At 54.6% G+C, this 13,403-nt stretch overlaps 1 protein-coding gene across 3 annotated transcripts in view; it reads left to right on the forward strand.

The window, feature by feature from the left end:
• The window catches only part of Micall2 (MICAL like 2), a 28,250-nt gene extending 15,724 nt beyond the window's left edge, over positions 1–12,526 (forward strand). For 2 of the 3 annotated variants that reach the window (XM_048436920.3, XM_048436922.3), the window contains exons 3-17: positions 444–585; positions 1,428–1,618; positions 2,225–2,340; positions 2,893–3,993; positions 6,116–6,378; positions 7,133–7,226; positions 7,766–7,926; positions 8,769–8,921; positions 9,088–9,152; positions 9,227–9,350; positions 9,818–9,908; positions 10,008–10,081; positions 10,559–10,673; positions 12,108–12,154; positions 12,309–12,526. In XM_048436920.3, coding sequence (XP_048292877.3) covers positions 444–585; positions 1,428–1,618; positions 2,225–2,340; positions 2,893–3,993; positions 6,116–6,378; positions 7,133–7,226; positions 7,766–7,926; positions 8,769–8,921; positions 9,088–9,152; positions 9,227–9,350; positions 9,818–9,908; positions 10,008–10,081; positions 10,559–10,673; positions 12,108–12,154; positions 12,309–12,382 — 2,811 coding nt within the window. In that variant the 3' untranslated portion in view covers positions 12,383–12,526. The remainder of the gene's footprint in view (positions 1–443; positions 586–1,427; positions 1,619–2,224; positions 2,341–2,892; positions 3,994–6,115; positions 6,379–7,132; positions 7,227–7,765; positions 7,927–8,768; positions 8,922–9,087; positions 9,153–9,226; positions 9,351–9,817; positions 9,909–10,007; positions 10,082–10,558; positions 10,674–12,107; positions 12,155–12,308) is intronic. The other variant, XM_048436921.3, reaches the window with a different exon arrangement.
• The last annotated feature ends 877 nt before the right edge of the window (positions 12,527–13,403 follow it).

Genomic DNA, 13,403 nt, shown 5'->3' on the forward strand with positions numbered 1-13,403 from the left:
CAGTGGTAGAGCCCCTGCCTAGAATCCCCCAGTGAGGGGCTGGGGTGTGGCTCAGTGGTAGAACCCCTGCCTAGAGTCTCCCAGTGAGGGGCTGGGGTATGGTTCAGTGGTAGAGCCCCTGCCTAGAATTCCCCAGTGAGGGGCTGGGGCATGGCCTAGCAAGTTGGAGGTCCTGGGTTCAATTCATAGCATCTGCCCCTATCATACAACTTAGCCTTCTGGGTCTGGTCTCCTGAGGAACATCTGTTGGGATGTTGGTACTTTGAACCTTTATACAAATGGACACACTGAGCCTGGGAGGTCATACAGGCAGGGGTCCTTGGACTTGTAGCCTAGGCTTCTATTTCATCTGGGCTGGTGGCTCAGTCAGAGGCTTCTAGAGCTATGTGGCTCAGTCATAGTTCTTTCTACTGTCTGCCCTGCTGATTTAAACCTCTCTCCAGGCCTTCCGAGTGGCTGAAGAACAGCTGGGCATCCCAGCCCTTCTGGACGCTGAGGACATGGTGGCCTTGAAGGTTCCAGACCGGCTGAGCATCCTCACCTACGTGTCACAGTATTACAACTACTTCCACGGCCGGTCCCCAAGTGAGTCCCTGTCCAGGGGGGCCCTCCCGTGCCAACAACATGGCCAAGATTGTCGATGCTCTCAGGACCACCAGCCCAGGCTACAGTCTCCCCTTTTGAGCTCCATGCCCACCCTCAGTCCTCACGCCACAGCACTGGGCCCAAGGGTGGGTAGTGATGCAGGAAGGGTACCTTTCTGAGACTACTCATGTGGGTTCTCGTAGCTGTATCTGTTACCAAGGAGACCAGAGGCCTTTGTGCAAGTATAGAGTGAGGCCCTGGGCTCCCTTGTTCCCCAACCTAGTCCTACTGGGAGACACTTAGCAAGGCTTGTGCCTACCCTATGCTCCTGTATGACTCCTGTCCTCGTCTTTCTACCCTCTTTGCCCATCCTGACCCCCAAGGTCTTAGACAGCTGCTGGAATCATTCAGCAGACCCTGGGTGCTGCTTGCTTGACTGTGACCATGGAAGCTGTGTGTCCCAGGCAGGGATAGTAAGGGAAAGGGGCACAAGCGGGTCTTTGCCCAGCTCTGTGAGTGGGGAGCTATTTGGCTTCCTGCACCACATTCCTCTTAGAAATCTCCGGAATCCCCCTGGGCCGAGGGCCAGCCTGGAGGAATGGTGGTTTGGAAACAGAAAAGTCCCTTTCCGTGACCCTAGATGGGGTTGTCGGCCGGGAGACGGGGTGAGGGCCAGGTCAGGGTTTGCTGGAAAGAATGTGCCCTGGGGCTGTCCTTTCCCAATTCTGAGCCCACCAGCTGTCCTAGGAGGCCCAGGCCTTTCACTGTGGGCACAAGGACCTCTCAGAGGGTACAAGTTCTGGGTGAGACCCTCCTGACCCGTTTCCTGTGTCTCATGCCAGTTGGGGGCATGGCTGGTGTGAAGAGACCCTCATCAGACTCGACTGAAGAATGTTCTGAAAAGAAGGTCCTGCCACCACCTGCCAAGGTGCCCTCACCAGCTCCAGCCCAGAGGTCACCACTGTCTCCAGCTAGGACAAACCCCGTGGTTCGAAGGAATGAGAGTGGCTCAGAGAGGCCGTCTCCAAAGGCTGTAAGCATGTCTTGGTTGAGTAGGCATTATAGGGCTAAGTATATCCCAAACAGAACTGTGTGGGATTTTCTCTTAGGGTACAGTACCCCTTCCCATGCTTTGTATCCAGCGTACCCACTGAGGTGGCTCTGCTCAATGTGGCAAGAGTTGTGATTCCCATAATACAGATGGGTAAACTGAGACATAGGAGGTCATCCAGGTGGGATGGAGCTGAAGGAAGGGACACTGGTTTGGACCTTGGCCGGTCCTGGCCAGTCCTGAAGTGCTAAACTTCAGTGCCGCCTGCTGTCTGTTAGTGGTTACTGCAGCTTCCATGAAGGCAGAGCAAGGCAGGCCTGGATGCCCGTGGATTGGCCTGATTTCAGAGCCTGGTGGGGTAACAGAGGGTACTAGGCTTGTCTTTAGCCCCACATTGGGTCCCCAGGATCTCCGAAATCAGGCCAGTGTGGAGGTCCTGAGTGTGCAGCCATGCCTATGCTGAGGCTGGCGGCTCCCCAGGGTCACAGCTCTCAGTCCATCAAGTGGGATCTGTTGGCCACGTCTGGGCTGAGGTGGGAGTCTGGAGATGTCAGCTGCCCCTCAGCAGCTCCTGACACTTCCCTGCAGGCTCTGGGAACTGCAGGCAGCTCCGTCAGCAGCATCTGTGGGATCTGTGGCAAACACGTTCACCTTGTGCAGCGACACCTGGCTGATGGGCGGCTCTACCACCGAAGCTGCTTCAGGTATGATTTCCAAACACTGCATGTCTGGGTCCTTGCATCTGTCTTCCACTGGGGACAGTACTACTGAACCCTAATGTCCTCCTTTAATGTCAGGGTTGTCCTTTAGACACACTGATTCAATCTCAATCTCCCTTGTTGTCTCCACCCTTTGTGTTGGTTTTTATTCATTTATTTACTCTGTGATCCTTCGTAACCTCCTCCTTGCCTCTCGGAAGCTTCCAGATTTGGGGGACAAGGAGTGAATCTCATGTCCATCTTCTTCAAGCTTGGGGGGGGACTCCTGAAAGTGGGGCACACTCTATGGTCTTTATGTATGCATCTGCTGACGCTTTCTGTGGTGTCCACACCTCTGACCAGCGTGCCAGTGGACGCTGCAGCTCACAGTGATGGAAGTCATTCATGAGCCGTTAGTTGTCGCATGACTCGACGGCCGCATGCGTGGATACGGGAGTATGGCGACGTGTGCTTTTGGGAGGATGAAATGAATGAGCAAGGGATGCGTGAGGGATTGGGCAAGGGCTCGGAACCTATCTCAGTGGCTTCCTCCCGCAGGTGTAAGCAGTGTTCCAACACACTGCACTCGGGGGCCTACCGTGCCACAGGAGAGCCGGGCGTCTTTGTCTGTACTCATCACAGCCAAGAAGTCACCTCTGGGAGCCCCAAGTTGTCAAAGCTGGCCTCCAGACAGCCAGGGGCTGTTGCTGCAGACACCAGGCCAATCAATGCCTCACGGAAAGTTCAGGAGGCAAATGGGCTAGGAGAGGGGACACCGCTGAGGACCAAGGCAGCAGCCTGGGAGCCCGCTGTAGGCAACACAACTGCTAAAGGTTTTGTCCAGACTGAACTTAACCGGCCAGCCACCTCCCGTGGCCATGTGGGGAGCCCTGCAGGGCCCAGGCTGTCCACCAGCCCAGTGGCCACTACTTCTGTGACCAGCAAAGCCATCACCCATGTGACTAATAGCTCCCCGACAGGCTGGTCCTCACCTGCCAAGAGCAGCAGCACAGCGGCCATCGACTCCCGTCCCCTTGTGCAGCCAAGTACTCTGGACTCTCACCCGTCTGTGCCCCAAGGCCAGGCAACTTCCAAAGGTGTTAAGACTCAGCTCAACTTGAGCACAGCATCTCCAAACACAGCGGCTACCCCAGCCTGGACCTCCGCAGCTTCTAGGACTCAGCAAGCCCGAGAGAAATTTTTCCAGAATCCTGCCCTAGCCCCATCCAACAATAGTCCTGCCAGCAGGGTCCCCCCTGTGGTAAATACCTCCACCAGCAAGGTCCCCACTGTGGAAAATACCTCCACCAGCAAGGTCCCCACTGTGGTGAATGCCCCCAATGGCAGGGTCCCCTTTGTGGTGAATACATCCACCAGCAAGGCCACCACTGTAGTAAATGCCCCCACCAGCAAGGTCCCCACTGTGGTGAATCCCCCCAATGGTAGGGTCCCCACTGTGGTGAATACCTCCACCAGCAAGGTCTCCACTGTGGTGAATGCCCCCACCAGCAAGGTGTCCACTGGGGTGAGTGCCCCTGCCAGCAAGGTCTCTGCTGCTGTGGATACCCCCGCCCAGGAGAGCAGCCGTGAGCAAGCGCTAAGTGTACTTAGGAAGGCCCTGCCAGGGCTGACGGGATCTGGTACCCAGACATCAAGCAGGTAGGTGGGAGAGATATGGGGTGTGGCTGTGACCTGCTCCACCGGGACATGGAGAAGTTCTGTCCCTCCATGACTGTGTGGCCTTAGCAATCTTATCTGAAAAGTGGAAGTGGGGGACAGGAGAGAAGCAGGAATGTAGGGTGTGGTGGTCTTACAGGCATTGCTGGTTACAGGTGGCCCACACTAGACTGGTACTCCAGGACCTTTATGCTTGTCTTGTGGACAGGAAGATGGGTGTTAAAACGGAAGCCACACTGCCTGGCTCCATGCCTTGGATGACTTGTGTGAGGGGAGCTGGGTTCTGAGCATCCCTTTGTGCCTGACACCTATAGTGTCTTCCACTAGACACTGACCATATGATGCAGGTAGAGGGGGCAGTAGTCCTCCCTCACAGGACAGCTTCAGTGGCAGAAGCATATCCTGTGGCAGGCCACATGCTCCACCAGGGCTGCAGGGGAGAGAGTCCTTTTACCCCAACATCTGCAGGTTCCTGGCAACCCTGGGTTGGTAGCAGCCTTCCTCCATCTCTGATTCCATTTTATATGGACTCCACTATCCTCTGTTTTTTCTTTTTTTCTCTTGTGTAGAGTGCTAGAAATGGAATTGAGGGTATTCCACATGCGAGACAGGTGCTCTGCCACTGAGCCACACCTCAGTCCCTCACTGGGGGATTCTAGGCAGGTGCTCTACCACTGAGCCACACCCCAGCCCCTCACTGGGAGATTCTAGGCAGGGGCTCTACCACTGAGCCATACCCCAGCCCCTCACTGGGGGATTCTAGGCAGGTGCTCTACCACTGAGCCACACCCCAGCCCCTCACTGGGAGATTCTAGGCAGGTGCTCTACCACTGAGCCACACCCCAGCCCCTCACTGGGGGATTCTAGGCAGGGGCTCTACCACTGAGTCACACACCCCCCGTCTTTCTTATATATGTATTATGTATGATGTGTGTGACATATGTCACAATGTCTGTGTGGGGGTCAGAAACCAATTTTTTGGAGTTGGCTTTTCCCTCCACCTTTATGTGGGTACTGGGAGTTGAATTATGTGGGTACCGGCTGCCAGGCTTCCATGGCAAGCACTTCCATCCATTGAACCGTCTCACCAGCCCAGTCCTTGTGTTTCTGAGACAAGGTCTCTTCTATCCCAGCTGACCTTCAACTCCAAGTCCTCTTGCCTTAGCGTCCCCAGTGCTGAGATTACGCTGTATTCTAGTGTGACTGCATTATAATGCGATCACATCTACTGTGCCTCCCCGCCCCCTTTTTTAAGACAAGGGTTCTCTGTGTAGCCCTGGCTGTCTTGAAACTCCTTCTGTAGACCAGGCTTGATTTGAACTCACAGATTTGCCTGCCTCTTCCTCCTGAGTGCTGGGATTAAAGGTGTGTGTCACCACTACTCAGCACCTCCCCCCCCCCCGCACTGCACTTTAAAAATAAGATCATATATCAAGTTCCCCAGTAAATCTGAGTTTTAAGGTACTCATTCAACCCATTACAGCTGTTTAGTGAGTCAAGAGGTTCTATTCTGGGTTGGTCCTTGATTTCAGGGTGGGACATTCCTGGCTCATAACTGCTGGAACCTATTTGGGCTGGTGCTGGGGTCAGGAGGGTTGCACATTGCTGCTCCTGGTCTGTGATAAGCACCTCTGTCATGGCCCTGTAGAATAGGCTTGGCAGAGCTTGGAGTGGTGCCACATGTTGCCTGGGCTTTGTGTTCCTGCGTGTGAGCTGCCTGAGGGAACGTAGGTAACCCACAGCCACACTGCCCAGGTGGAGGCTGGTTCCTGGCTGGACTGTCCATCCTATGAGTAACTTAATACTTATCTGAGCAAGTGCAGGACAGCCTTTAGCTCCAGTCAGGGCCTTCCTTGGTCCCTCAGCTCTGCACCCATGCATGGTATATCTGGGGGACATTTTAATCCCAGTGGACACCAGATTTAATAGGATAAAAGAGTTATCAGTGCATCTAAGGGCCACAAGTAGATGCCATGGGTCATCTGGCCTGGGGAAGATTGTCCTCAGTTCATTGGGGTCACTCAGGAAACTAGCTTCTTGTGTGTGTGTGGGGGGTGTGACTCGTGGATTCGCCCACACCTGACACCCACTTTCTTCTCCACAGGTCCTCCCCAGCCACCTCTTCTATCTCAATCTCTCTTCCCAAGAATGAAGTACCCCAAAAAGTTCCCTCTCCCAAGCTATCACATTCAACCACCCCTCAGCCCCCTGCTTTGAAGATGGAGCCTACCGTCCCCCTGAGTGTGGGCAATACCTCATGGACATCTGTATCACTCCAGACTGGCAACAAAAGCCTGGGTATATCTCCAGGGGTTGGTAAGACCAGTCCTGGCTCCAGGCCACAAGCAGAAGCGGCAATACCAAAGGGTAAGAGTTCCGGCTATGGGATGGGGAGGGGTGCAGAGGTGCAGGACCCTGGGGTGGCCACTCCCCAAGTATTGCTATAGGCCCAGGCTGCCTTTCTCTTTGAAGGGTGTTCTAGGTGTCTGCTGTCCTGTGGCTTCGCTCTCAGAACCCCATAGTCCTCTATGGGTCTTCAATTGCTGCCTCTCTGTGGCTGTGGCCAGTGTCCCCAGGGTCTTACCATGATCATCATCCTAGATTCATATGTATGCCAAGACCATGTTGACTTTTGTCTTTAGCTGTGCCCCCAGGGTGCAGAAGGAGGCCCTGTCCACCTTCACAATGGCTCTGCCTAGGACTGGGGTTCTGCTGTCCCCCAGGAACGCTTCCTAGACCCCCTGGGTTTACATAGCCCTTTCCGTGGGTGTCTGGGGAAGTAGGGTTCAGGATGGACCAGAGTTGTCTTTCTGCAGCTTTCCCTCTGACTGAGCTCCCCCATTGAATCCACGGCTAGGCGTGCGCCAAGAGAGACTCTGGAGAGGGGGCCGTGCCCCTTCATTGCTCTTCATGTCACCCCCATAGAGAAGGGAAACAGGGTGAGGCCTAGAAAGGGGCAGTGATTCCCTTGGGGTACACAGCACAACAGCCAGGCTGGAAGCCCTGCCTCCATCCTGCATGCTGGGCTGGCTCTGGGGTGTCAAAAGGTCCAGTTGGCTATGAAGGGGTAGCCAACCTGTCTCAACCTGTCTCACCTGCTTGATCTGTTTTCTACACTCAGGTCCAGGTTCCGCCTCTCAGGAAGGCCGGGAGGAGGGACCAGAAGGATGGAGGGCCCGCCTGAAGCCTGTGGATAAGAAAAACTCTGCTGGGAGGTGAGCGGAGGTGGCTGCTCACTAGCAGGGCCACACCCATGCCTGGGGGTCTACAGTATGAGCTGAGCCCGCATACAGCAGGTGCCTAATTGTGTGTGTGAGCATGGCAATATACATCCAGGAATTGATATGACCAGAATGTATACACACACCTGGACCTTTCAGTATCCACAGAAAAAGTTGACTCACACCAGCTTGAGTGTCCTGGAACTCTTCACCTACTGGCTGATGGGGACAGAGTGACAGAGAGGCCCCATCCCAGTGAGATGACTTAAGGGAAGTGGTGAACTCAGAACAGCAGGCGTGCCATGTCAGACAGCTCCCATGAGCCTGGCTTGGGGTGGGTGTCCATACATTTGGTATGTGGAGCATGTGGAGGCTCACAGCCCTGTGTGTCCTGGGCAGGTCCTGGAATTAGAGGCCAGGATGATGCAGGCCTGGCCAGGTGGCTTCCTGCAGACCATGTGGACCTTGGACATAGGCATATGGCTCTTGAGACACTCCTGTCTGAGCTGGGACTCACCTTATCTTCTACCTAGGACTCTGGAGCCAAAGGAAGTACCTGCCCAGGCAGAGCCGAGGGCAGGAGATACTCCCAGCAAAGTCTCCAGCAGCTCTAGCCCCAGCGCTCACATTTTCTTGACTCCCGTTCAGAACAAGAGGACACCATGCCCGGCTGGTTCCGGGCCCAGCTCCGCAGGTGATGCCTGTGGGAACTCAGATGTGTTCTTGTGTGGGGTATATGCTCTCGCTCGGACTGTGGTTAGGCAGAGGCCCTGCTTAACCAGAGGGGCTACTTATGTATGTGCATGTGTGTTCCTGGATGGGTTTAATGTACACTTATGTATTCAGGCACAAGATATGTGTGTGTATACATGTGGTCTTGTATGAGACATGTATATGAGGGATGAGCATACATGCATGTTCAGAAACAGGATTTATGTACACACACGTATTTGGACATGGGTTATCAAATGTATGTGCATGCTTAGATATAAGAGATATGTGTGACTATGTGTTCACACATGGGGTAAATATGTGCATACATGTTCATACATGGTTTGTATGGGTACTAGGCATGTTCAGGTGTAGTCTGTGTGCTCATGTGTGTTTAGGCATGGAAGTGTACATGTGCGAAGCATGGCCTGTACATATGTGTACATGCATGGGATGTATGTGTGTGAGGCATATTCAGACATAGTCTGAATATGTGTGTATGTTTTGTTAGGCACATGCATGTTTAGGTGTGCCTGTAGTGTTGGGCCACTTTTGCTTTTAGCACAGTTGAGCTCTTTGTGGGAAGTCTTTGTGACTTCCCAGGTCACATTCTGAGATGTCAATAGCCTTGTGGGTCTCTTGGATGTTGCTTCCGTGAGTGGATGTGGCCGGTTTGGGCAGGACAGGGACCCTATCTTGGGAGGTGCATGGATTGCAACGCTGGCTGTTCTGGGACAGAGTAGGTGCTTAGAGCCCTGGTTCCCCTCAGTGTCAGGGCTCTGGCCAGCAGGTCTCGCACATCTTTAGCCCCCACCTTTGTTCCAGCAGCCCCCTCTCCTTCTCCGTCACGCCGCAAGAAACTAGCTGTCCCTCCCAGCCTTGATGTTTCTGCTGATTGGCTCCAGCCAGAGCTCAAGACGCAGAAAGCTCAGGCCAGGAATGGGAAGGAGGAGAAGACACCCACCTGGGGCACAAGAGGTCAGTCCCAGTGATGCCATTCGGTTTGGAAGATAGTAAAGGGCGCAATGCCTGCTGGGCCTCATGGCCTAGAATAGATGGCTCTGGCCATGCCCATGCCAAATCCAGGTTCTGTTGGGCTTGGTGCCCTGAGACTGAGGGTCTCAGTCATCTGTCTGTTTTCTAGAGCGCTTTGCAGTCCTGGACAGTACACCTGCTCCGCATGGTGAGACTGTGACCTCCCCAGTCAGGGTAAGTACGCAGGGCACTAGGGGGTGACTCAGCTTTGGTCCTGTGCTTGTTCTCATGCTCCATTTTCTCTCCAGCTGCACCCCGACTATATCCCCCAGGAGGAGCTGCACAGGCAGCTGCAGGAGATTGAGAATCAGCTCGATGCCCTGGAGCTCAGGGGTGTAGAGCTGGAGAAGCGGCTGCGGGCAGCCGAGGGAGGTGAGCAGCTTGGGATACGCCCCTGCCAGTGACCATTGCTGCAAAACTGACCACGTACCCACTGGTGGCTGGTGGCCACACTCTATACACTTTCCATGCCCCTAAACGATTGTCCACACTTCTACTGGCTTTCCACACTCCCAGTGGCTGACCACATCTCTGAGGGCTGACCACATGCTATAGCTGGCCGTGCCCATGAGCTGGCCATACCCCTACCGGCAGGTCATGTTCCTATAGGCTGATCACACCGACACTGGATAGCCATGGCCACACTGGTTGTCTACCTCTTACTGGTTGCAGACTGACCATGCCCCTTACTAGTACAGGCTGGCTCCACCCATGCTAGTTGCGGACTGGCCCTCCTGAGTACCTCTGGCTAGCTTTCCCCATCCCAGGTCTGCGCTTCTGCACCAGAGGGGGTGTCAGGCACGCTGTGGCCTCTCTGCCCCAGCTGTGTTTCTTCACAGATGCTACGGAGGACAGCCTCATGGTGGACTGGTTCCGACTTATTCACGAGAAGCAGCTGCTGCTGAGGCTCGAATCAGAGCTCATGTACAAGTGAGACCCCTGAGCCTTGCAGTACCCTGCCGGGACCAGCCCACGGATGTGGTGGGAGCAGCCTGGTCAGGCTGGGCCTCAGACATGTGTGTCCTGCAGGTCTAAGGACCAACGCCTGGAGGAGCGGCAACTGGACCTCCAGGACGAGCTGCGGAAGCTGATGGACAAGCCAGGTACGTGTCTGTGTCCGGGAAGCCTGGCCTGAGAGCCATAGACCGTGTGCCAACTTCCCCATTTGCCCTGCCTTGACCTATGAGAGTCTAAAGGTGATATGGTTGTGGCTAAGCCGTGAGGCTTCTGGCTTTTGTTCCTATGCTGCTTCTGACTGTGTGACCTTGCACTAATGCCTTAATTTCTGTTTGACAAAGTGAGGACCCCACAGTGTGCTCCCTGCCCTGTCCTACCCCCCCGACAGCTAGTGTGAAGTTCAAGGGGATGACATGGGAGGGGCACTTTGAGCAATGGGGACAGCCTTCATACCTGGCTGGAGGACCCCTGCCTCAGCCTTGCATAACAAAGACATAGAGGCCAGAGGCCCCACACTCTGGCTCTGGATCAGGTTCCTCCATCCAGCCACAACACATAGGCCGTGTGCTTGTCCTGTCCCTGAGCACAGTGGGGCCCCTACCGACAGCAGGCTGTCCCCACAGAGGGTCTGAAGTCCCTCCAGGACCGCCAGCGGGAACAGGAGCTGCTGAATCAATACGTGAACACGGTGAATGACCGCAGTGACATCGTTGACTTCCTGGATGAGGACCGGCTCCGGTGAGGGCAGGCTACTCTTACTCAGTGGGACCCAGGTTGCATGTCACAAGGACTCAGGTTGGGGGAGGCTAGTCCTCACATGGGGCTCTTTCTCACTCAGGTCCTTTAAGGACTAGCACTGGCCAGGGCAGCTAACGAAGGAAATAGACTGTCGTTCATGCTGTCCAGCGTGGCAGCCATGAGTGGCTAACAGACCATGACCGTTGGCCTGTGAAACTGAACCGTTGAGCCTAAAATGACTTTTGGAAAATGATTTGTTTGCAATTTTTATACATGTGCCTGTGTTCCTACGAGAATTTATGTGCACTGCATGTGTACAAGGTCAGAGGAGGGCATCAGATCCCCTGGAACTACAGTTACAGGTGGTTGTGAGCTACTATGTGGGTTCTGGGGCTGAACCTGGGTTCTTTGAAAGAGTAGTAAGCACTCTTAACTACTGAGCCATCTCTCCAGCCCCTAAAGCTACTTCTATCTTAAACTTAGCCTCATGAATGCTAGGCAAGTGCTCTGTCACTGCACCCCCAGCCCTCACTGGGGGATTCTAGGCAGGGGCTCTACCACTGAGCCACACCCCAGCCCCTCACTGGGGGATTCTAGGCAGGTGCTCTATCACTGAGCCACACCCCAGCCCCTCACTGGGGACTCGAGTGTGCTATAGCCCCAGCACTGATGTTACTTTATTTTGAGACATGGTCTTACTAAGTTGCCCAGGCTGGCCTTGAACTCACTCTTTGGCCCAGGTATACTGTGAATTCCATCCTCCTGCCTCAGACTTAGCTGGGATGTTATCCAAGAAGTAGCTGGGATGATAGGCCTACACCATCAAGCCTGGCTTAGCACTTTATTTTAACCAGATATGTGTGGCTGTGTGTTTCCTGGTGGCTGCAAAGCTTCTCCATGATCCTGGATGTGACAGGAACTGGAGACAGCTAGTGACGTCAGATCTAGTCACAAGCAGAGGGACATGAATGTCAGCATGCTTGTGCTTGGCTCTCTAGTATCCAGTGAGGCCCAGTGTCCAGGGTACACAGGGTCATCCCAAAGCTGAACTTAAGCCGGACTCCATGTGACCCCAACATGGGCTTAGCCAGTGTCAGAACAGGCCATTTGCTATCCCCAGGTCACTGCTGAGTGGCTGGGCACCTGCCTGGGGAAGGAGGGAGGAGTGGCACGCGGGGCGGGAGGAGATAGCCAGTACTGGGTGGGGCTGACTCTGGTGTTAGAGTGGAGAGAGAGAGAGGGAGAGAGACAGAGAGACAGAGACAGAGGGAGAGAGAGATAGAGAGACCTAGGCAGACAAAGAAAGAGACAGACAGACAGACAGACAGACAGAGAGCGGGAGAGACAGAGACAGACAGACAGAGAGTGCACACACATGTTCTCTGTAGCTCTCCAGGGCCCATGTCTCTCACAGTTACCCTCTCCCCATTCCAGGGAACAAGAAGAGGACCAGATGCTGGAGAACATGATCCAGAACCTGGGTAATGATGGGTGCACAGCAGGGGGTAGGGAGGATGGCCTTTCCAGATAGGGTGGGGGGCAGAGCTTCCTGTGGGAGTGGCAGCTCCGTGGAGTGGTCAGGGAAGGACACACAGGAACCTCAGTGGGAGCTTCATGGCTCTGTCCTCTCCTCAGGCCTCCAGAGGAAGAAGTCCAAGTTCCGCTTGTCCAAGATCTGGTCCTCAAAGAGCAAAGGCGGGCAGACCTGAGCTGCCCATAGCTGGCACCAGGACCCTGACCCTTCTCAGGAAGAGACTGGTGCTGGGACCCCAGAAGGATGCTTGGGGGTGCCAGGGCCCATGCTTCCCCCTCTGAGTCCCTATATCCTCAATAAAGACATCGACCCTCCCACATCTGCCATGTGTGTCACTGTGCCAGGGGCCAGGCACCTGTGTCCCAGCCCTGGGCAAGTGCTGGGTGCTTGGGTGGACACTCATCCTCTGTCCCATTTCTCTCTGTTGCTATGGTGATGTATCTGGACAAGGCAACTAAAGGGAGAAAGAGCTTGTTTGAGCTCTCAGTTCCAGGTTACCGTCTGTCACCGCAGGGAAGTCACAGAGGGCGGGCCTCGGAGCAGCTGATCACATGACACCCACAGTCACAAAACAGAGAGAAATGAGTGTGCACACACTTAGTGCTCAGTTTCCGTTTTCTTTTTCCGAGACAGGGTTTCTCCATGCAACCTCCCTGGCTGTCCTGGAACTCACTCTGTAGACCAGGCTGGCCTCGAACTCAGAGATCCGCCTGCCTCTGCCTCCTGAGTGCTGGGATGAAAGGCGTGCGCCACCACCGCCCAGCTCAGTTGGCTTTTCTACTTTTTGATAATTCAGGTCCCAACCCCAGAGAATGCTGGTGCCCACTTTCAGGCTGGGCTTCTCTGCTTCAATTGAGGCAATCAAGACAATCCCCCACAGATGTGCCTTCAGACCAACCTGATGTAGGTGGTCCCTCACTGAGACTCTAGACTGTGCCCAGCTGACAGTTGAAGGTAACCGTCACCCTCTCTGGACATGTTAGTTACTCTGTGTGAGCAGATGGACAGGAGGACAGAGTGGAACACTATAATAATTATGTTCCCATGGCCTGGGAGCTGTGCCCTGGATACAGGTGGGCCTGGGGCAGAAGATGCCTAGGGTTGATGATAGGGCCCCTGAGTAGCTGCAAGGGTGTGTCTTCTCAGAGCTGGGGTGTACTCTACAGGCTTGAGAAAGACCAGTGGGATAAGAGAGG

This window comes from Myodes glareolus, chromosome 2 (genome assembly GCF_982192425.1).
Source record: "Myodes glareolus chromosome 2, mMyoGla1.1, whole genome shotgun sequence".
In the NCBI taxonomy this organism is placed as follows: Eukaryota; Metazoa; Chordata; class Mammalia; order Rodentia; family Cricetidae; genus Myodes; species Myodes glareolus.